This window comes from Pristis pectinata, chromosome 7, assembly GCF_009764475.1.
Source record: "Pristis pectinata isolate sPriPec2 chromosome 7, sPriPec2.1.pri, whole genome shotgun sequence".
NCBI lineage: Eukaryota > Metazoa > Chordata > Chondrichthyes > Rhinopristiformes > Pristidae > Pristis > Pristis pectinata.
Genome location: NC_067411.1, coordinates 17,971,615 through 17,996,304, shown reverse-complemented (window position 1 = coordinate 17,996,304; position 24,690 = coordinate 17,971,615). Strand labels below are relative to the sequence as shown.

General features: G+C 41.9%; 1 protein-coding gene across 1 annotated transcript in view; it reads right to left on the bottom strand.

Annotated features, from left to right (window-relative positions):
• The window catches only part of tenm3 (teneurin transmembrane protein 3), a 712,909-nt gene that overhangs the window by 234,347 nt on the left and 453,872 nt on the right, over window positions 1–24,690 (bottom strand). The window contains exon 6 of the mRNA XM_052020035.1: window positions 15,690–15,908. Within this exon, the coding sequence (XP_051875995.1) occupies window positions 15,690–15,908 (219 nt within the window). The remainder of the gene's footprint in view (window positions 1–15,689; window positions 15,909–24,690) is intronic.

The window sequence follows — 24,690 nt, the reverse complement described above, 5'->3', positions numbered from 1 at the left end:
GCAGTAGGAAGGCACACAGTTGTTGGCCTTTATTGCAAGAGGATTAAAGTACAAGAGTAAAGATGCCTTACTACAATTTATGGGATCCTGGTGAGACTGCTCCTGGAACATTGCATGTCGGATTGGTCTACGAACTCAAGTATATACAGTATTTGCAATAGAGGGAATGCTGGAAAGGTTTTGCAGACTGATGCCAGGTATGGGGTGGTATTGTCCTATCAGGAGGGATTAAGCAGACTGGGCCTATACTCTCTTGAGTTGAGGTGGGGTGATCTCACTGAAATGAGCAACAAATAGAGGGATATGGAATTAATGCAGGCAATGGATTGGTATAGGTAGGTATGATAGCTGGCACAGGCACGCTGGGCTGAAGGCCCAGTTTCTCTGCTGGATTACTCTATGGCTCTTGCACAGCTTGCAGGAGGTGTCAAGTCTCCTTGCTATATTGGAAATGGGCGCTGTGTCAGCCTGTTAGTGAATGAGTGGACAAGAGATAGTGCCTCCATTCATAAAAGAATGAAAATTTCTGAAGTAGTATCCATCAGCTGCTAATGCATAAAATTCAAAAGTGTCTTAAGGTACGAGCAGCTGGAAGGAAAATTACAGACTTTGTACAATGGCAGTATTGTTTCCATTTTCCTTTTGTATTTTATGTTGTGTTGAGATTGAATTATGTAGTGCACCAAAACATGGTGCATTGTATTCCATTTCCCAGTTCCTTGTGGTCTTTCCCTGTAAGTGTTGTCCTGGAAGGGTAAATGGATAGAAATGAGAACAGCACCAATGTTGATCTTTCCCGGTACCATATCTTGCTTCAATAACAACTACCATTATTCTAACTGGAATCAGCTACTTCACTACAGACCTGGGGTCTTTCTTCTAGAAAGGGCAAGGAATTCCATTCAATACATTTACTATCAAAGGAGCAAATAGCTACTTACCGCTTATGGCTTGACTTTCCCTTCCCTGCCCCCTTACCTCTGCCACCCCCTAAATTAACTGCTGGGGAGGAAGCTGTATGAGCCTTCTTCAGACATTCTCTGAAAGCTGCCAAACTGAAAGGACAGTGGAATTCACTACTTCATTCATCTCTGTGAACTGGCATAGTCGGGTGTAAGGAAGAGAAAGCTAGGAAACAGATCCTTCAAGCCTATCTGGAGTATATATAAAAAGAGATTGCCATGGAAACCAACCACAGTTGAATGAAATGAGAAGTTTATGAAAGGTGCAGTTCATTTATCATCAAACAACTACAAAAATTCCAATTTGGTTAATATTTAAACGGCCGTATCTCTCCGACTGCCTCAGGTACTGCTACTTGTTTAGTTCAGATTCCATGATCCAGCTCCTAAAGGCATTGCCAAATCATTTAATCTCAGTCAGAATTGGTGGATCCATGATTCTGCCGCAGGCAACATGGACCAGGATTAACAGTCAAATGCAGAGAGCTGGCTCACATAATGATCCCAAAGAATGTAAATTAATTGGGCATTAGTTTAAATATAGTTTCAGACGTTACTGCTGTCTTCTCTTCTCATTGCTATTATCTGAAATTAATCTTCACATTCCACTTATATTTTTGTGATTATCACATTAAGCTTCCAAAAATATAGCAGAGCTCCTTCTCCTCTGCTGATCCTGCTGCCAACTGTAGGGGATGTTAAGGGGGTCCCTGGCTGGAATTAATCAGTGACTGTATAAATGTCTTTTTAATCAGTCACTGGAAATAAGAAAGAGAAATCTTAATGAATGTACTTACAATGTCATTGCACAAAGGGACCTAAGCCTTGTGCGCTTTAAACCCTGCATCAGTATAACATCACCTTCAGTAAGATTTGATTTTTTTGTGTTAAATTGAAATACTGTTGTGTGCTGCTGACTCATAATCATTTGTATTGGATTCAGACTGTTCAAACATTTAATTAAGCACTTTCACAACTTACCAAGAGTTTAGATTGGATTCTAAAGCTACCTGGCTCAGCTAGTTAATGCTATCTCTTAGGCAGTCTCTTATCTTCCACTGTCTGTAAATTTGAGGATGCCCAAAGCTCTTTTAACCATATCCTATCCCATTCTAAGTCACCATCACACATTGTCTTCTGTCCTTGCTGACTGACCGTGGTTCTCACTATTTCCAATAAAATCAAAAGAAAAATAAAATCATCATCTTTTAATCTCTGTGATCTTGTTCCATTCCCTATAGGTAACTTCTGTCACCCCATACAGCACTGTTTTCCCACACAAACTTTGTGATTCAAGTTCCTTGATGTTGTATATTGATACCCTGCCCCCTCAGATTGGGCCTCCAAATTTAACCTTTTCACCTTATAGTGAGCCCCTGCAGTGTCTGATATTGTGGTTATGAGGCCTTTTGATGGCTCTGGGTTGAAGTTGTACACTAATGAGGACCCTGTTCTCGAGACAGATAAGGCACGCTGCAGGTTGGTGGGTCAAAAATAGCATGGTGGGAAAATCAACCCTACAGTGAGCTTAACATACCCTGCCACTCACTTCCAAAATTACTATCACCTAACTGCTCTTAATACTCCAGCATTCATCAAACAACCTCAAAAAGAACACACCAGTCATTTGCAAAGAAATCAGATTGCAACACAAAAGGGGGATCACTGCCATAGAAACAAAATGCAATCCACTTGGGGTCAGCCTGACAACCTCTTCAGACAATCTCTTAAGAGGCTTTAGCAGAAGCAGCCTAAAGGATTACAAGCCTGTTGTAATCCTGTTTGGCTGGATTTCGTTTTGGTGCTGAAACGTAATTCAGGGTTAAAGACTACACTAATTAATTTTCAAATATCACCATTATGTTCATTTATAATGGTTCAGCAAGTATTGGGACCCTCCTCATAAGTACACTCACATGTCTTGCTGTTTAGGTTATGTTGCATTACACATCGTTACAACTGGCCACCAATATTCAATGGGGTCTCTCGGCTGATTTACAGTATATTCTGCAGTACCAATTACCGGGAAACAGTACTTATACAGTCCATATCCCATTTAAGAGATGTAGTGCTCTGCACATTTCTCCTTTCTTTTCCCTTAGGCACAAGCAGTATGCAGTTTTAAAGCTTTGTTTGACAAAGATCAAGGCTTTAGCAACGTTAGTACGTTAGGTAATTTGATTTTCCTTCCCTGGACTGGTTTGGCTGGAGAATGACAAACACTAGGATGGATTTAGATTTCAAATTGCTGCTGCCTAAAATTCAGTTTATTTAAATCCATATAAATAGCCAGATCTATTTTGTTAATATATTGAAGAGGCTGACAGCTCATGGACTATTTCAGGCTAGTTAGTAGCGAGAACTATCGATAACACTTCCCGTAGCTTTCCATATCATTGCCGCAGAGAGCAACATAGGCAATCCCCTACCCTGAGCAGCCAGATCAACACCAGGCAACAGGAATTTGGAGCAGTCCTGGGTGTGAACAGACAGGCTACCCTCAGTAAATCAGAACAGCCAGACCAGGAAATGGGAATACTAACCACTGGCGAGAAATAGGAACAGAGACCAATACAAGGGAACAATTAATCCACTGTTTTAAAACAGAACATTGGCTGCTGCTGAGGATAGATTTGCTGACCAAAGGCAAAGGGGAAAGTTACGTGTAAATAATCATCTTAAAACTACTATAGATAGACAGGTAGATGTAGCTGCCAAATATGCTTTCTTGTCTGCAAGTTGGCTATTTAGCTGAATTATAATTACTTGCCTGTGAAGTACTTTGGCATGTCTTAGGGACATTGAAGCAACTTAATACATGCAAAATCTTGCTTCCTTTATTTCATGGGTGCCAATCAGTTTACCAGTAAACTGGACAGTTGTGGTCACTGGGGCTCTACCTACTCACCCATGGTGAAGGGTAATCTTTATGGCGGGCAATCTAAAACATTTTATCTATTCTCTTGACTCCTTCATGCAATCGCAATCAGAAGGCAGCTATATTGAGCTCACAGGTTTGTCAGTCACTGCAGCTGATCTGTGGGGAACTTGAAACAGCTGGGCTCCAACTGCACCAAACAATTCGAACAAAACAAAACAATTAACAGTAATTGCTTGAAGTGGTATTCTCCAGCGAGATTGGGGTACAACACGCCCTCAATAACAAAGAAATGTAAAACGAAGCTCCTTCACGTCATCTCCTTTATCTACATTATATTAAACACTAAAGAAAACAGTTTGTATTCAGACAAATATCTTCAAGGCACTTAAGAGTATCTCTTTGGCAAAGAAATATTTTGAAGAGAATCCCATTGGTAACTTTGGCAGGCAATTTCAGCACAAGATCCTACATGAGAAAGAGGCAACTGTCGTAACATTGGGAAGGCTCCTTTCATTTTTTTGAGAGTATCTATTGCGGCTGAGCGATTGTGCTGGATTTTAACATCTCACACAAAGGACATCACATCCAAAAATGGCACAGCACCACTGGCCTTGGACAAGTGCTTGGGTCTGCAGCTAGACTGAAACTTTCACCTGAAAAGTTAAGATTTGCACTTACAGAGATGGTCAGAAAGCCGATCATCAACAAATTATCTATACTAATCCCATAATCATGGCTTTGGATCATCCCACAGTGCCTTACAGCTTGAAGTACTTTTGAAGTGTATTACCGTTATAATGTTGGAAACACAACAGCCAATATGTGCCCAACAAGATCCCACAAACACAGAAGTGATAATAACCAGATTATCTAGATGGAGACAAGGTAAAATCCTTTACTCTTTTTCAGACACCCAACATTTCACTTCCACTTGAGGGTGCTCAATCCAAAAGACAACACCTCTGGTAGTGCAGCTCTCCCTTAGCAGTGCAGTGATGTATCAGTAGAAGTCCATGAGCTCAAGGCTATGGAGTGGGAGTTGAACCTACAATGCTCTGATTCAGGGGTAAGAGTGCCACCCACTGATGCACACCGATCTATTCTTTGACTCTAGTGTCCATGTTGCTGTTTGATGTGGCTGATCAGTATTTAAGTTGGCCCACTCTGGAGCCTCATTAAATTGTGGGTGGAGTTTCAACTAGTGAAATTGGGAATGGTGACAAAAGAAATCGGAAATGTTGACTGGATGCACATGAGAGAGATGGAGTGGCTTTATTCCAGACCACTGAGGTTCAAAGTGTAGCTGCTGTATTTTTACAGAAGGCGTAGTTTCATGGAGGTGCATGATGGCCATTAACAGGAGTCAAGTCTAAGGCTTGAGTTACTTCAGAGCGGGGAACCTTCAATCATTTCTGCCACACACGACCATCCAACCCAATCTTAGTTGCTGATTGGAAGGAATATGTGTGGAAATACATGCATCTTAGCACCACAAAGACAAAGAACTATATTTTTAACATTTGGTACATTCCCAAATCCCCATGGTACATCCCCATGGCAGGGATTCTACTGACTGGTCATTCTTCATACCATACATAAACAATGTACATATTTAGTTTTATTACAAACAACCTACTAGGTCTCCTCTGGCACTTGCTACGTGACTGGAAGGATAGAGTCCCCATAAAAGGTCATCGCCCTGACATTTAAACCCTGTAATTCTCTCTCCAACAATGCTGCCTGATCAGACCCAGTAACAGCAGCATTGCTTCCGAGTCAGGGATTGCGGGTTCAAATTCCTGTCCAGAGCATTGAGCACAGAAATCGTGGTTGACAATCCTGTGACAGCGCTGATCAAAATCATTGAAAGGATGGGCTTGAAACCTGGGATTTCTCAAATGTTAATTGTTTTAGTTGGTCTGTTGTAGATAACAAAAATGAGGTCTTCAGCTTGGCTGAGTGGTAACATGGACCTCTGCATAGGAGCCTGGGGCTTCATGCTTAATCGACGCTGATATTTCAGTGCAGTAATGAGGATGCCTTTTGGGTGCACTGTTGCAGTGTGGTTGTGCTGTCTGTTCAAATGCATGTAAAATGACATTATTTGAAGGGAAAGGGAGTTTGCCTGGTGTGGTGCCTGGTATTTATTCCTTCACCAACACAGACTAAAACAGATTATGGTTCTTTAGCACCTTTGCTATTTGTGTGCATTGTTAACTGCCTATAAAACACCAGTGATTACACATTAATTGTAATTCAATGGCTGTAAAGCATTTTCACATATCCCAGCATATTAAAGGAGCTATATAAATGCAAATGCTTCCTCTCTTTTCTTTTACTTTTTTTAAATGAAAGGGTCATTTCAAGCTTGAATGAAGAGACTGAAATCACATTAGTACTAAACTCATTATCACATTTGTCTAAAATTAATTTGTTAAGATTTTAACAAAAAAAACCCACTTTCTTTAAATGGGTTAATGCTGTCATTAAAACAGCAGACTGAGCACTTACAAAGACCGCTGAAATACTTTAGCTACATTTTTTACACCATGCCAAGTTAACTCTTGAGAATTTCAAACCATGAAAGGCAAATCACAACACCAAAACTTGAATTGCTGGCTTGAATGCAATGTGATATCCCAAGATGCATTCTCAAACACAAGATACCACTTACCCACATAAGATACAAGAGAAAGATGTCCAAACACTTTGTACAGGGGTTAGATGTTAAAGGTGGCACAGTGGCACAGACAGTAGCGCCAGAGACTCGGATTCATTCCTGACCTTGGATACTGTCTGTGTGGAGTTTGCATATTCTCCCTGTGACTGTGTGGAGTTTTCTCTGGATGCTCCGGATTCCTCCCATATCCAAAGATGTGCAGGTTGGTTGATTAATTGGCCAATTTAGTTCGTAGGTGAGTGGTAGAATCTGGAGGGAATTGATGGGAATGTCGGAAGAATAAACTGGGCTGGAAAAGGATTAGTGTAAAGGAGGGTTAAACTAGTGTAGTTAGTTGGCATGGACTTGGTGGGTCAAAGCACCTGATTCTGTGACCTCTCTGTGACTAGGAGCATTCAAATGGAAGAAAAAGGGTTAAGAAGACCAGAAAGGAAATTCTGGAGTTTAGCAAAGCCAGCGGAACATATAGCAAATTAGAGAGATTAAATTCAAGGGTGTTTCAAGAGGTCAGACTTGGAGAAATATAGATATTGGAATTGGAATATTATTGTCACATGTACAGTGAAAAACTTGTCTTGCATCCTGTCCATACAGATCAATTCAGTACACAGTGCATTGAAGTAGTATAAAGTAAAGCAATAACAGAATGCAGAATAAAGTGTAACAGCTACAGACAAAGTGCAGAGCAATAAGGTGCAAGGTCTTAACAAGGAAGATTGTGAGGTCAAGAGTCGGCTGGTGGAGATAGGAAGGAATGAAGCCATGGAAGGGCGGGGGGTGGAATGCAGCCCATTAAATACTGCAAATTCTACTACAACTATAATGCAACAGTCACCATTATATCTATGACTAACAGTACTAACTAATATACTCTTCTTTTTTTTATTTACAGCGTGGTAACAGGCCCTTCCGGCCCAACGAGTCCGCGCCGCCCATTTTAAACCCAAATTAACCTACCCGTATGTCTTTGCAATGTGGGAGGAAACCGGAGCACCCGGAGGAAACCCACGCAGACACGGGAGAACGTACAAACTCCTTACAGACAGCGACGGGAATCGAACCCCGATCGCTGGCGCTGTAATAGCGTCGCGCTAACTGCTACGCTACCGTGCCTCACTTCTGAGGCAGTCCCTCAGAATTGAGGATGACTTGCTTCCATTCTGGTTCTCTGGGTTCCATGATTACCAATTCGACCAGTGTATGAACTGCAGACTCTGCCACAGGTTGAGCAAATGGCGGCTGAAGGGGAAGCTGGGTCAGCAGTTTGTGAGGCGGTGCGCTCCCTCTGCTACTTATGCCCCTGCTGCAATGCCTCATTCTCAATACCATCTGCAGTGCTCTTTCTCCAATCTGAGTGGCCGTGGGCCAGAGATTTCCAGAGTCAGTGGAGATGTTGCAATTCTTCCAAGGAGGTTTTGACAACAGACTTTGAATGTTTTCCTCTGTCCATCTAGTTATCCCATTCTGTGACAGAGCTCAGACCGGTGTGCCTATTTTCAGAGAATGGAGACAGTGGCAGACAAGATGGCATCATACCCCAAACTTCACCTTCTTTTGGAACAGTGTAGGGGGGTTTGTCATAGGGCTGTCCAAAGCTGGGAGTTCCTGGGACAATATTATCTGATCTTCACAGTGCCACAGTCAGATGCTTGATACATTATGAATAACCCAGCTTCATCTGGGGCAACTGCTGCCCCATGCCACCGACCTCCGTATCACCCCTTCATCCCCAGCTACATCCTAACACCATAAACTACCTGTGCTCCCATCCTCCCACCAGCCTTACAAGCTTCCCCACTGAAAGTGACGGCCTCTAACACTAAGAAGTTTCCCAATCCCCTCCCCATTCTCTGACACGTTAAGTTTCCTGATTACTTTCCCCAACCCCCACCCAACCTTCTTTATACACAGGTCTCTCAATCCCCCTTCCTGCCGTGAAATGCCGATGCTCACCTTCAAGAGACAGGGTGGCACATTTGATGCACCCCTTACAGTATTCTAGAATGTTTAGGCTGATATCCCCATCCTTTACTTTGAACTGATTATGCAGCTGATTCAGAGAAATCTGTAAAACATGAGTCACTTCCTGAAGTGAGATGAAAAGTATTATTTGCGAGGTGACAGTTCAGACACCTCAATTAGGATGTGACAATCTCCACGGCCGATGTTGGTGGCCACATCAGCTAATTCTCATCTTGGATGAATTGACTACAAATGCAAGCAAAGAAATTGGTTCTGTGACTATAATTGGTTTGTAATTGTGCAGCTAAAGATGTCTAAGGTCACTAGCTGTCAATACAAAGTAAGACCTTCAGAAACTGGTGTAGATTTTCAGTCAAGCTCTTTGAAGATTTTCCCCCAAATAGTACAGTGTTGCATGGAACTGCAGCAAATGCTTGGGGTGAACGGGGAGTGGTACTGATCCCTTTCCCTGGCACAAGTTTACTTCCTTCTCTCCAATGTATTGATGGAAGTATCTCAATCTTTTACACTACTCAAGTTATAAAGCAGATAATGGGTTCAAGGTGTAACTAGTTCCCAAACTGAATGGATAATGCTGGTTCAGGTGATCAGGACATTCTCTGGCTTTCTCAAACCCTCCACTTTTACCAAAATGGAACTGATTTCCTCTCACTAGAACTTTCATCTGCTCTAACTTGTGACAGATCATTTATCATTTGCCTCCCTCACCTGTAGCACTATTGAACTTCATGACACTTTAAGGTGATTGGAGGAAGGTATAAGGGGGATGTCAGAGGTAAGATGACAGAGAGTGGTGGGTGCGTGAAACGCACTGCCGGCAGAGGCTGTGGGGACAGGTACATTAAGGACATTTAAGAGACTCTTAAATAGATAGATAAATCTATCTATTAGATAAATTAGTCACATGATATTAAATAGCCACATGAATGATAGAGAAATGTGGGGCTATGTGGGAAGGAAGGGTTAGATAGATATTAGAGCAGGATAAAATGTCGGCACAACATTGTGGGCCAAAGGGGTTGTACTGTGCTGTGATGCTCTATGTTCTAATGACACTGAATGGGGGTCAAAATTGGCTTGAGCCACAATAGTTATTCAGGTGGATGCAAAGAGTTAGGTGTGGTACAGTCTGCACCTAACCAAGCAGGCTTTGATTTCATTTCGGGGCCCATGGTTTACATCAGCTGTTAATCCCTCGGTAGTAAATTAAGAGGCTCAACCACTTTGGAAGGTCTCAATTACAGAAATTCTCATTGAAGATCAGGTTTGGCATTAAGCCCAGAGATCTTCAGCAAGCCCTGTGCCTGGCACCACCTCCCCAGTATTAACCTGAACTCCACAGCCTTTGAGTCATACTGGACGTGGATGGGGAACATCAACAGATCTTCCAACAGGCATTTGGGGAGAGTGGATGTTTATGACCCTTGGGTCTCTAGTTTTAAAATGCCTTACATGCAAAAAAGAGAAACAAACCTACTAAGGTAACACTGCAAAAAAATCTTTGACTGACATTGACTGTGGTTAATGGTAATCTTGTGGAAATAGAAACACTTTGGAAAGGATTTCAGAAAGAAACTCCAGTTTTACAAGGAAAATGTACATGTAATGGTCCTAGGTTTTTGTGTAGGGGCCATGAGAGGAATAAGTTCCAGCAGTCACCATCAATGCCCACTCTATTCCCCATTGCTGGCGTTGTCTCTTCAAATTGATGCCAGAAGATGTTTAAACTTCTTTTAGTGATTCACAGGATGTGACATGACCGACAAACTAGTCTTAACTGTACAGCTCTAATTGCCAGAGAGTGGGTTCTGACCTTCACAACTCTTCAGGTGAGAAAAGTTTCTACCTATTTCCTGAAGTTTATGGCCACTGTTTACTGACATCTCCCTGCTAGGGGAAAGAAGTGTTCTTTGTTCACCCTGCTCAGGCAGGGTGTACAAATGAAAAAAGGTGCCGAAAATACTCAGAAAGTCAGGCAGCATCTGTGGGGAGAGATTCAGAGTTCCATCAGAACTGGATTTTAAGATGCAGAGAAAATGGGGGAGGGGAGCAGGGAAAGTTGCATAATTAGAAGCTAATCTTCCCTTGCTGCTGATGAGGGCTTGCTGGATGAAGCTGTATGGTTTGAGGTTCTCCTAATTTCAGACCACAGGCAGATCATTCACCTGATGATAACCTCAGCTAATGTCTGCCACCCAGCAAGAGTCAGGAGTCATGTGCTGACGTCCAGAGAGTGATGTTGGGTTTCACCCTGAAACATCAACCATTACTTTCCCTCCACTGTTGCTGCCTGACCTGCTGAGTTTCTCCAGAAGTTTGTACTTTGCTCCAGATTCCAGCATTTGCAGTCTCTTGTATCTCCAAAGCTTACTAAGCTTGCTCTCCTGAACGTTGTTGGTTGGGTTTTGGGAGATTGATTCAAATACCTGCTTCCCATTATCTGTGCCTCAACAGTGCATCAGGCTTGGAGTAAAATGGTTGCTGACTCCATCACAATTTTCAATGCATGTGTTCAGTCCTTGAGTGCCTGCATAGTATTGGCCTCGTAGTATTGGCAATAACGGACTGAGAAATCAGCGCACTGGGACAGATAAATATATCTGCCTTATCTAGAGCTGAAAGGTCAGAGTGTGGTGAGGTGCTGAGCATGGAACTGGCACTTAACATTTTGTTGTTTCTAATCTACATTAATGAGCTGGATACCAAAAGCAAATGGGATTTGCCCGATTTTCTGATAACATTAAAACAGTGAGAGCAGTCCAGTCAGAGGATGCAGCAAACATCTGCAGAAGGATTTGGTCCATTTATGTAACCGGCCAAGTGGCAAATTAAATTACACACTTTAAGTTGTAAAGCATTGCACAAAGGTCACAAAATGTGGAGTGTAAGTGGACGATAATCAGTAGTGAATTAGCACAGGGAGATGTGAAAAGGGAATAATCAGAGATGCGTCACTTTCAATTTCTCCACAATGTGATAACATGATTAAAAATGCTAATTGATTGCAGAAATATATTGCGAGAGCGGTATATTACAGTCCTGTAATAGTGATACTGAGACTTCTCAGTGCACCAGTAAGTCCAGAGAATGGTGTCAATCCCTAACACTACATGACAATAAAGGTCACCTGAATTGGTGAGGATGTAGCCAAGGCTGAAGAAATTGATCAACACAGAATGCTTGAGTTCTACAGCCTTAGAGAGAAGTTGGTTAAGGTGATGGATCTTACTTAGAAACCTATTACATATTAAATTCTAAACATTATTTCAAAGTAAGTTAGGAGAGCTGAACCAGGGGATTTTGTTGAGCAATATGATATTAAATGGTGCAGGGGCAGTTGGTAAACTGAAACATTTTCAAAGTACATCAAGAAAATGGACTTGGAAGACTTGAATTTCAAATGAGTGAAGAGTAAATTTGAAACACATTGTTGAAAACTTATGAAGATTTTTTTTCTTTTACCACTTCCACTGCCCTATACCCTCAATGCCAACCACTCCAGTTGGTCCCAACCAGAAGTCTAAACTGCACCCCACCTGGTATGTCATGAATCTGCCTGTACTTCTGGTTACAAGTTGCTTTAATGTGCTCTCCTTAAGCCCTGAAGCTCCACTGCAGGGTGTATCAAGGGACATTTGATAGACCCTGCATTGGCCAAATGTGAGGTGCTACACTTTGGGAGATCAAATATCATTAACAGTACATTGTTAATGGTAAGACCCTTAACAGTGTTGATGTACAGCAGATCTTGGACCCCAAGATCCTTACCTCCCTGAAAGTGGCTGCATGGGTTGATAGGGTGGTAAAGAAGGCATATGGCCTGTTTGACTTTATTAGTCAAGGCACTGAGTTCAAGAGTCAACAATTCCTTTCCTCCCACAGACGCTGCTCGACTCACTGAGTTCCTCCAGCAGGTTGTTTCTTGCTCCAGCTTCTAGTATTTGCAGTCTCTTCTGTCTCCAGAGTTACGATGGGTGTCACTTCAGGACCTTTCTGCCTGTTTTATGAAGATGCCAGGGAAGATCAGTGCTAAAAGACTCCTGACCGATTTGTTTTAAAAAGTCTTGATGTTCCAGTAATTCAGAATATATTTTACCCTCAACCAAAGGAGAAGGCATTCATGTAAAGCTCTCTTATCCCTGAGTCAGCAGGCTGTGGATTCATGTCTCACTCTCCGTGCTCAAACATGTTGTTCAGACTGACAATGAAGCGGGATGCTGAGGGCATGCTGTACTGCCAGAGGTGCCATCTTCCAGATGAACTATTAATCCAAAGCCCAACCAGCCCATTCAAGTGAATGTAAAAGATGTTATGACATTATTTGAAGCAACTCTGGGGAGTTTTCCTGGCTATTATTTATGTTGCAATGAATAACTTGACTGTCCTGTTTCTCCTCATTAAAACAGTAACTAGCCTTCAAAAGTGCTTAATTAGCTGTAAAAGTACAATGAAACCTCCCAAGGACACAAAAAGCCTGATGTTATTTCTGCCTATATTATGGAAAACCAGCGTGACCACTGTGGATTCCTAAAATTATCCCAACATCCCCGTAGTTGTCTCTGTGCATGTAGGAATTCCTGGCTTCCAACATCAATTTCTAATGGCATAGTCCCTTAAAATCAAATATTACAGATGGAAATCAGAATTCATGCTGGATAACAGGAACTGCAGGGTGACAGTGCATACATTCACAATCCACAGCTGTGTCAGTCAATGACTGCATTTCTGTCAGCTTTTTACAAAGTGGGTTCCCAGAATAAACAGACTGTGAATCTGCAGCTGAACAGCTAAAACACTGGACAACTGTTCAAATGCTTAGCCTTATGACTGGAGGATGTGAGTTTAAGTAACCTAACCACCCCCAAGCAGATGGGGATTTTAAATAATTAAGTAAATCGGAACTAAAATACTGGTATAAGTAATACTAACCATGGGACTACCTTGTCACAAAAATTTCTCTGGTTCACTAATGGCCTTCAGGGAAGGAAATCTGCCGTCATTGCATGGTCTGACCTATATATGATTCCAGACTCTCAAACTTCTCTCTAAAATTGCCACTTGGTTACAGAGTCATACAGTGTGGAATCTAGCCCTTTGTCCCATATAGTGTGTGCTAACCACCAATTTACACTAATCTCATTTTATTCTCCCCAAAGTCAAGAACACAACAACATGAGAAATTAGGAACAGGAGTAGGCTGCCTTGCTCCTCAAATCTGCCCATCAAATCTACAATGTGATCATGGCTGATCTACCCCAGGCTTCAACTTCTCCTCTGTGCCAGATCCCCAGAGCACTTCAATCCCCTGACCTTTCAAAACTTTATCTCCCTCCACTTCTAATGATCTAGCAACTCTCTGGGGTGGAAAATTCCAGAGATTCATCACCCTCCATGAAAAGAAATCTCTACACATCACTGTTTTAAATAACTGGCCCCTACCCCGTAGATATGTCCCTATGTTAGAGACTCCTTTACTAGTGAAAACATCTCAACATCTACCTTGCCAAGCCCCCTCAGGATCTGATTCATCTGAATAAGGTCACCCTTCATTCTTCTAAACTCCAAAGGCTACAGACCCAAACTGTCAAGCCTTTGTTGACAGGACAACCCTCTTATCCCATCAATTAGCCTGGTGAATCTCTTTTGGGCTGCCTCCAATACTATTATATCCATTCTTAGGTCAGGTGATCAAAACGGTAATCCTCTAGGTGTCAGCTAACAACACCCAGTACAATTGTATTTCTAAACTCTAACCCCTTTGCAATAAATGGGTGATTTGCCCTCTTAACAACTTGCTACACCTGACAGCTTTTCGTGATTCATGCACAAGAACACATAGATTCTCTCTGGACTTCACTCACATGCAGTCTCTTTCCATTTAGGTAACAAAGTCCTCTTCCGTTTAACTCCCCCAAATTCTACCACTCACCTACACACTCGGGGCAAACTGCAGCAGCCAACTAAACTACCAGCCTCCACATCTTTAGGATGTAGGAGGAAACCAGAGCACCCAAGGAAAACCCACACAGTCAGAGGGAGAACATGTAAACTCTAGACAGAAGGCATCAGAGGTTCAAGATTGAATCTTGATCGCTAGAGATGAGAGGCAGCAGCTGTACTAAGTACACCACTGTGCTGGACTGGTTTGGGGCAGTTAAAATCAACAATAAATGATGCTGGCAACACTCACATCCTGTGAACAAACAGATTAAAAGGGAGCTTGTCTTCCAGTGAGAACAGTCAGCAAACATCTGGCCATCGGAAACCAAAAGCCACACACTTAAACAGCACCAAATGCATATCATATATCAGCAATCTAATCCAAAGTTTTAGTCAAAACATTGAATCACCCTCTGTTAGCGAACCAAAACTTTAATAAAGTACAAAGCTTCTCATTTATTGTGTCTTGCATTTACATTCTAAATAAAAAAAATCTTTCCAAGCTCCCAGTGCTGTGGTTAAACATAATAATCACACAGTAAAATATGTAATTGCTGCATTCCCGGAAGAAAATTAGATTGTGAAGAAAGAGAAAATAGCTAAGACAGCCCCAACTGGGGTTATTATTGTGAGCGCCATTCAGATCAAACATATCCTATGGTGTTGCATTAAAGTATGCTTCAATCGTCTGTTTCCCCAAACAGCAAGCCAATAGCCGTATAAGAAATTCTTGATATTTTTGAAGAACCTTATTCAGATGCAAAAGCTGGGAAACTGCCAACAGAGCAGCCGCTTAAGCACAAGGCTCTGATGAGGTAGTCCCTGCATGCATTTTCATCACTGCACCCCAAAGACAATGTGACTGGAATTTCTTTACAGTGCTGAGAAAATTGCTGCTTTCACACCCATTTTATCTGGCAATTGCAATACTCAGTTAAATAGAAGGCAACCTGACCTGCCTGAGACTCAGATCTGAATGTGCTTTAACAAAGTGGGGTTAGTGCTTGACCCAGCCGGTAATGGGCAAGTGACAACTAGATGTGTATCCATCGTGCATTCAGATAAAGAAAAAAAGTTTGTCGTGCAGTAAAGCTTCTTGCTAAGAGTTAGTGCAGAGAAGGGTGGTTTAGTGAGAGGCTGGGAGGTAAATTGTCACTCTGAAACCTCTTCCAGCTAAATGAATTGCTCAGAAGTTAGAAAGTGCCAATTCAAGAGGAGATGATAGATGCAGGCAATTTCTTACCATTATCGGGCACACAGGCAGTGCCTGAACTGGCCTGAGCTAGATATGAATTTGCATTGCTTTCCTCATCATCTGTGTCAGAGTCATGAACCGGCTGCGTGCCGCTGTTGCCCAGCAACCGCCTTTGGTTGCCATTGGCACTGGGCGACGAAAGTGGGGAACCAGACTGCTCAATGGCTGATGGACTGGACGAGGAGGAGGAGGATGGCATGGGAGGACCTGAGGAGAGACAAGATGAGGATTTTGGTGTGTGATGGCAAAAGCAAAGCATTAAATAGCACTGTCAAAACAAAGCACTGCACAAGTCAGGCACACAAAAGCCAAATGGATAGAAGTGGATTCAAACACCAGAGGACAAAGAGAGCAATTTGCTGCCGTTATCTTCTGTCATGTAGAGTAAAAAAGCAATGAACAGTACATGTCTTTTGAAAGTCAATCCTTTACATTTGAATACCGTAACACAATTAATTAATGAGTGTGTCCACTTGTTTGATCCAATGGACATATAAATAATTCCAGTGCATTGCTTCCAGTTAAAACACAGACCCAACATTCTTCATAGGCTCAATGAACATAAGATTAAGATCAAGGCAGATTTGCATTTAAGACACTTTTGGTTTAAAACAATGCTTTACTCTCCCACTTCTGGACAGTGATAGCTGTGAGCTGCCCCACGGTTTATCTCCACATGAGTCTTTGAGGGTCAATCCCCATGCTGTGTGGGGCCCTGATGTCAAATGTTGAGACCTGATTACTGAGGAGTACAAAGACACTGCACACTCTACTCCTGCATTCCTGTGGGCTTGTGGTGCAGTTGGTTCCCCGCCAGTCAATTCCTTGACACCAAGTAATACAGTCAACAACAGCAATACCTGTGACAGCAATCAGATACTACAATATCAGGGAGTGATTCATCACATCATCATTTCATGCAATCCTTTGAAGTGTACCAAGGCTGCATTTGCTTTGCTCAAGTCTTTGTTTCAGGACTAATTAGTGAAAATCAATAAGGCTTTTAACAACCAACAAATATTGCCCTGTTAAATATGGATAGGATGGTTATACTTCTGTAGACTCGTTCGATGTGACACTTTCACTCAGAGGGAAGTCTCAAGAGGAATTCTTCCTATGCACTTTAAATAGGTGACCCATACTCTTGGCATGCAGTCTCAGAATGTGTCAGTTGTTCCTGCCATGTTTTCCTGATATTCCTTTTGGAGTCCGGAGTCTGCACACTTTTCTCTGTTATGTTGGCCAAATCGTTTTAAATTACATATTACACTTAAATGGCGAAGACAACTGCAGAAATCTGCTAAGGTCTAGGATAGCATCAAAGCTGAAATAACAGAAGCTGCACTGTACTTATACAGAGTGCAAAGTTCAGAATAAAAAAGGATTTTGACAGGTTTGATGCAGTGCCATGCATAGGGATCGTGTCCCTTGAGTAAAGGCAGTCAGTATGGATGAACACTAAATCCAAACATGTCACTCCCCTTCAATTCAATCAGTCTGATATTTTCACACCATGAACTCTCCTTACCTAGCTTCATAAATTACCTTCAAATCACCAAAATATTATAACATACTTAGAATAAATAATGCAATTTGAGCTTGAGTGACATGACCTACAATTCACAAGAGAGAAGGGCTCGAACACTGCTCTTTAAATCAGAAGCAAGATTGAAGTACCTTGGTTTGTCCCAGCTCAGCTGTCAAGCCCTTCCTCTTCAAGAGAGCAGCGGAGTAAAAGGGGCTCTCTTTCTTTCCGGAACAGGAAATGGTTGTTGTGGGAGTTTTACAGTCACAGTAAATTGCTTTCCATTTGTTTTGTGAATTAATAATTCTGAGTTTGAATTGATTACCCTTGTGGCTGATTACTGCATCACCTCACTTTGCAAAATTCAACTGTGCGATTGCCAGGTGTGTTGTCATTCCCTACTTGGGAGCACCTAAGCCACCTCTGCTTTTCTATTGGTGTCTCCAAGCTGCTCCGATTACCTGTGTAGGAATGGTTCCCCTGTGTGGTGACCAACTTTCTGGCAACTTGGTCACGTTGTCATTTGTTAAGAGTGTGAGCGCAGTGACTAAAGTCCTGGTTTAGAGCTCAGGACAGGCACCAATCTCTGGCTCCTTCACCCACCTCACCCTGCTTCATCCATGCCCCTCTCCCAACCTCCCATGGAGAGGTTAGAAATAATTCATAGATGGAGTAGACTTAAACAGTGCTCATATGTCTCCTCTCTGAAGCTGACAAGAATGAAATCAATGCCAGTGGTTTCAGAGAATCATACAGTACAGAAACAGATCCTTCAGCCCACTGAGTCCATGCAGATCATCAAGCACCTATTAACATAATCCTATTTTATGCTCCTCACACAAAGCCAACAGAAATGAAGTTAAACACAAGAGACAGCAGATGCTAGAATCTCGAGCAACAAACAATCTGCTGTAGGAAGTCAGCAGGTTGAGCAGCATCTATGGGAGGAAAGGAACTGTCGACGTTTTGAGTCAAAACCCTGCATCAGGACCACTAAGAAAGAAAGGAATTTACCGTGGCTGTAAAACTTGCAAGTTTGGAATGAGAACTGAAGTGGGAGAATAATGCTGATGATCATGGGGTAAATCCCGGGAATTCAGTGATGAAGACTGGGATACTCCCAATTAGAGAAGGCCCAAAGATTTCCTGTCGAATCACAGGGGAGAAGGAGAACATCTTTCTCTTTCTGGAGAACTAGAGTTCTGGAGTTCCTGTCCTGAAGAAGGGCCCTGACCCAAAACATTGACCACCTGCTTTTCTCCACGGATGCTGCCTGGCCTGCTGAGTTCCAGCATCATAGTGTTTTTCATCCAGATTCCAGCATCTGTTTCTCTTTCTCTTTCTGGGCCTCACCAAATATCTTTAAAATAAAACAATTATTTGAGCCTCCTCTGGTGTACTCATGAATACCATTCAGCACTGGAGACCTGACGTTCCAGTATCTCTGAGTCTCCTCCGGCCTCCAATTCCAAACACTCATTAACATCTGAAACGGTGAAATCATGCAAGGCAGTGCACATCATGGGAAAAACAGCTGGTTGCATTAGATGCTATTTTAACATATTAGTTCTAACACACAGGCAGGGTTAAAAATCAGAGCTTCTCGTGTTAGTGTGAAGCTAACTGCAAGAGGAATCACAGCAATGTCCAAAGCTGTTCTGATCAAATATTCTCACGGGAGTACATTAAAGCAGAAGGCAGTGAATATTAATGGAAACTGGGTTTCCTGGCTGAGTAATATTTGCATTTCTGCAGTGCTGCCCCAAAAGCTCGAGAAGCTGTGGCTAACTGTACTGTTTCACTGTACTACCACTCTACCGTGACCCTGATCAATGCCGTCCACATCAGAGGAGCCGTAATACTGCAGTTACATCCATCTAGCATCGGCTTACAAAGCAACCAGTGCTTTTATCTGTTGCCAAGTCTAAGAAGCTCTTTTTTTTCTTTTAACAGGTTGGGTTAAAACAAAACCCAGCTCCACGTCTGATGCTATCGTCTGCATGACAAGTTATCTGTCACTGTGCAATATCCTGTGAATTTCTGCACCTTTCTCTCAAAATTAATTCTGGGCTATGGGCCAATTTGGTGTGCCTGGATTTTTTGCCCCTCCCTGGTTACCCCCCTGAGAAGGTGTTGTGATTTCCTCCCTGGATCCTGCAGTGTTACATTCAGAGTTGGTGAACATACTGTTTTCAGAACAGATGGCAGTGGTAACAAATTATTTGCCATAATCATCTGCTACTCTCATTTTTAGAAAGCACTTCCTTGGCAAAATGTATTCTCTGTTTAGCAAATTTTAATATGATGCAACTGTTGTCCCTGGCTGGTTTATAATAGAAATATGTCGACATTGAATTGGCTTGCCATTTCATCACCTAATCTGAGCTGTTATTTCTCATCCAGAGTGAAATGGTTGAATTATTGCAGTCAACCCAAGAGTCATAGAGAGATTCAATATGGAAACAGGCCCTTCAGCCCACTGAGTCCATATCAACCATCAACCACCCATTGACACTAATTCATTCATCCAAGTTTTTATTCTCACGTTCTCTCCCACACTAACCCCTCCCCTCCCTCCCCCGCCCCATCCCCTAGATTCTACCGCTCACCAACACACTAGGGGCAACTTACAGTGGCCAGTTAATCTACTAGCCCACATGCCTTTGGGATGTGGGAGGAAACTAGAACACCCAGAGGAATCCCACATGGTCACAGGGAGAGCATGCAGACTCCCCACAGACAGCACTGGAGGTCAGGATTGAACCTGGAACTTTGGCATTGGGAAGCAGCTGCTCCACCATGCCAAGAAACACTTTTCTCTCTTTAGTTTTAAGGAAATGCTATCCCATAATAACTTCCCTATACGAAATCCAACAGTGTTGCAACAGATACGCGGCCAAAGATAAAATGCTGTTCTGCTTTAATTAATTTGCATATTGTTAATTAATGAAATAAGGTTTTCACTTTAACTGCTTTAAAACAGCCTGTGCTAAAACAAGTCAACAATAGTTGTCTGTCTTGTAAACACAGCAATTTGTCTGGCATTTAGTTTGCAATAATGAATGCACAGCAAAAAATATGCAGATAAAAAGATGTGTTTAATTTCTCTGTGATAAATGCTTCACAAGTTTATCCTAAGCTCACAACATTTAGATGCAAATAATGCAGAGATGATTTGGCATCTGTGCTTTGTTCTGAGGTTGTGTGTTTCATCTTCAGTGTATGTCTCCAAAAGAATTGTAGGGGTGTTTGTAAAAGGAGGGATTGAGTTTAACTTGAATGGTAGGGTACAGGAGCATAACTGTTCATACTGGTCTAATAATCGAGTAATGGTGACCACAAAACAAACAGATTATTGCAAAATAACAATCTGATCCATTAATTTCATTTGGGGGATGATACCTGCCATCACTATCTGCTCTGGCCTTGATGTGACTCCAGACCCACCTGGGTGGTTGACTCTTAACTGGGTCATCAGTTCAGGGCCAATTTGGGATAGACAATAAATTCAAGCAATGTCGGTGATGTCCACATCTTGTGGATGAATAAATAAAAAATTCTAGAGGTCTAAACATGACAGGGACACAAGTTCAAATCCCACCATGACAGCTGGGGAATTTAAGTATAATTCATGAGGTAAATCTACAATTATAAAAAAGTTTAATGCAGACTGAGAAAGTATCAAGTTAGGATGAGAATCATTGTCCCAGCATCATACAGCACAGAAACGGGTCCTTTAGTCCAGCAGGTCCAACCATTTTGCCCCTTTTGCCTGTATTAGGACCGTATCCTTCTAAGCCTTGCCTATTTAAAGTCTGTCTACATGCCTCTTAAATGTAGTGATTATATCTGATTCCACACCTTTTTTTTAGATATCAACCACCTTTTTTAAAAAAACTTCCCCCTCAGATTCCCTTTAAAACTCCTTCTTCTCACCTTAAAACTATGCCCTTGTTTTTGATACCCCTATCATGGGAAGAAAGATTCTGACTCTATATCTCTCATAACCTTATAAACTTCTATCAGCCTCTTTCACTCCAGGGGAAACAAGCCTATTCAATCTCTCCCCATACTAATGTCCTCCAATCCAGGCAACATCATGATGAACCTCCTCTGTACGCCCTCCAGCGTAAGCACAGCTTTCTTATAGTGTGGCGACCAGAACTGCACACAATACTCCAAGTGTGGCCTAGCCAGTGTTTTGTAAAGTTGTGACATAATGTCCCAACTCTCATATGGAATAGATGGGGTAGACTGCAGGAAACCTTTCCCCATATCAGAGGTAGATAAAACTAGTGTAAGGGAAAAGAGATTCAGAGGGGATATGAGGGGGACCTTCTTCAGCCAGAATCAGAATCAGGTTTATTACACTGATATGTATTGTGAAATTTGTTGTTTTGTGGCAGCAGTACAGTGCAAGACATAAAAGTTACAAAAATAAATAAATGGTGCAAAAGAGGAATAACAAGGTAGTGTTCATGGGTTCATGGATCATTCAGAGATCTGATGGTGGAGGGGAAGAAGCTGTTCCTGAAACATTGATTGTGGTTCTTCAGGCTCCTGTACCTTCTCCTCGATGGTAGTACCGTGAAGAGGGCATGTCCTGGATGGTGAGGGAAAGTACCTGGAATGCTCTGCCTGAGAGGGTGGTTGAAGTTGGGTAGCTGGCAGCATTTCCACTGCGGTGAGATGAAGATTTGAATCGATTAGACATAGAGGGCTATGAACCAAGTGCTGGAAGATGGAGTTAGTATGGAAGGATGCCCACTAGTTGGCATGGACCAGTTGGGCCAAGTGGTCTGTTTCCATACAGTATGATTCCATGATTCATGTTACTGCACATCACATGCTTAAATCCCCTTTTTTATTCGCCAGTGATTTTCTATGCCAATATTCTCTCAATTGCTTAGACAGGATGTGTACAACGACACTGGACTTTGCAAAAACCTATAACTGCAAATTGCTGTTGCATACATTCACAATTGCTAAAGTCTTGTTGAGACTTCAAGAGGAAGGGGTGTTTTGCAAGGGGTTGAGCATCCAGTACTGTGAGTGCAGAAATCTTCCATGCACAAGCCTCCAAGCTGTTCATAGAAGAATTCTTTTCTTATTGGGAAGGAGCCTTCTGCAGCACAATCTTTTCCCTAGTGGATTAATCACACAAACATCTTCATTTTATTTATAGCTTCAAGAGGGACAAGTGGCAGTGTATAATGTGTGGAGAATGCATCATTTTGCTCTGAGTGATGGCTGAGTGTCATGAAGCACCTCAAGACTCTTCTGCTGCAGGATTATTGCCAACAGCGTGGTTTACTGTTGATGGTCAACCAGTCATGTAATGGAGACTGACGGCAGAGATAATTGACCCCACCAAAACAGATTATAAAAAGAATTATGTTACTGAAGCTTCAGCCCATGTGGTCTCTTCTGGCACTTGCACTCCACAGAAATATTTTCCCATTCCATCTGCCTCACCTAAGTCTCTCGACATATCTTTCTATTCCCTTTTCTCGTATCTACACTCAAATAAGCTGTAAAGAGAGTGGAAGAGTAAATTACCAGCTGCATTCTTTACAATGCACATTCACCCAGCAAGATGCCAGAAACTGATGAGAGATGATGACTCTCAACAAAGCATATTGCATGCACCTTAGCCACTTTCACGTTCTCATGACATGCATTCCTGGTTGAATTAATCAGGAATGCACATGGCATCTGGCTTTGGAGCCCACTGGTTGCGATTAAAATGAATGCTACTCTTAGATTCCAAACTTTGTACAAAACAATGCATATTGCTCCAGATTTCTCCACTCTGGCATCCTTATGAAACTTCAGGGTCACAGAGGGGCACGTCTTGCTGGGATACAGTAGGGGGCTCAGATCATAAATGACAATTAACATTTCATTCAGTCTCTTTCCTCTGTGTATGTGTTATCAAACACGCAAGCCCACATCCGTCACAGCACCACCTCTGGATTCCATATGGAGTCCAACGATGGAGCCCAGTCTGCATGAATTTTCTGGCATTGTGCCAGAGAAACACCTCCCCAATCCTATGGGAGGGGCGGGAGGCCAGACCTGGTGTAGGATCGGAGAGCATTGAGTTCAATGGAGAAGTCCAAAACTGCAGATTAGGAAACAAAGGGTCAGGTGTCATAATTTTGAAAAAATTACTTTACTTTATGTTAATATTCTTTATTATTTTGAAATGATTTTAGATTTTAAATTATTATTTAACTCATAGTAAATATTTTAATAATTAGTTATTTCACAATTAAACCCGTAACGAGAACATATGAACTGGAATCAACAGTAGGGCATTCTGTCCCTCGTGTCTCCTTCACTATTCAGTCAGATTATGGCTGATCTTTTGCTTCAGCATCACTTTCCTGCCCTAACCCCAATTCCCTTGAAGATAAATTTCTTCCCCTTGGCACTGCCTTCTGCCCAAGCTTATCAAAGCCTCAGCACTATTTTGGCTCTGTGCCCTCATTGTCTGACTTGAGGGTGAGGAGTGGCAGCGGGGTTGGACCCCAGATCTAGAGCATGGGAGAGGTTGCAGTTCCCGTGGGTAACTGGTTTATTATTGTCGCATGTACCAAGGTACAGTGAAAAACTTCGTTTTGCATGCCATCCACACAGATCATTTCACCACATCAATACATCGAGGTAGATCCAGCCCATATTTATCTGTCCTCTTCCAAGTGAGACCATGAATCTGAACTAATATTAATGTTTTGTTACAAAAGTTTGTGGACTGTTGGGCAATGGTGGCTTATGTACATGAAACTTTGAGATTTAATGAATAATATTCACGCTTTTACTGTCACTATTTTAACAATATTTTCTGGCAGAAGTAAAATTATTAACATTTGTAAATGTGCCACACAAATATGAAATAAAACCTGGAAGTTTCTGCACTACCATTAATCCTTACCTTTTAGCGAAGTATTAATTATATTGGCATTTGAAATTTATCAGGATGTGAAGATCCTTTCTGACACAGTTGAAGTGTTCCTCGGTGTAAAGTGAGTTCTGACTCACACACTCGCTCTCAGGTTAAAAAGTTAACTGCACAACCTGTTTCCAAAGTCACTTTACAACAGTGTAAAACAAAACTGCATTGTAAATGCCAACTTGAAAAATGCCATTTTTATTGAAAAGAACACTACAATTAAGATTCAAATCAAACCCTACACTTGTCAAAATTCACAGGCACTTACCCACACTGACAAGACCAATCTCAGAAACTCCCATTTCCTTCAATTACATAACAGAAGAGCAGGTCAGAAACTGCCATGATAGCTAATCGATTTGGGCAACAGTGTTAAATATTGATTCTGTTTCAATTATAAGTACTCTAATTCAATTTCAAAGCAGAATAGACTTGTTTATGGGAGACACATGTTCCCTTTCAGATATATATCATGGTCCTTGCATACACTACAAAAAAACAACATTTGA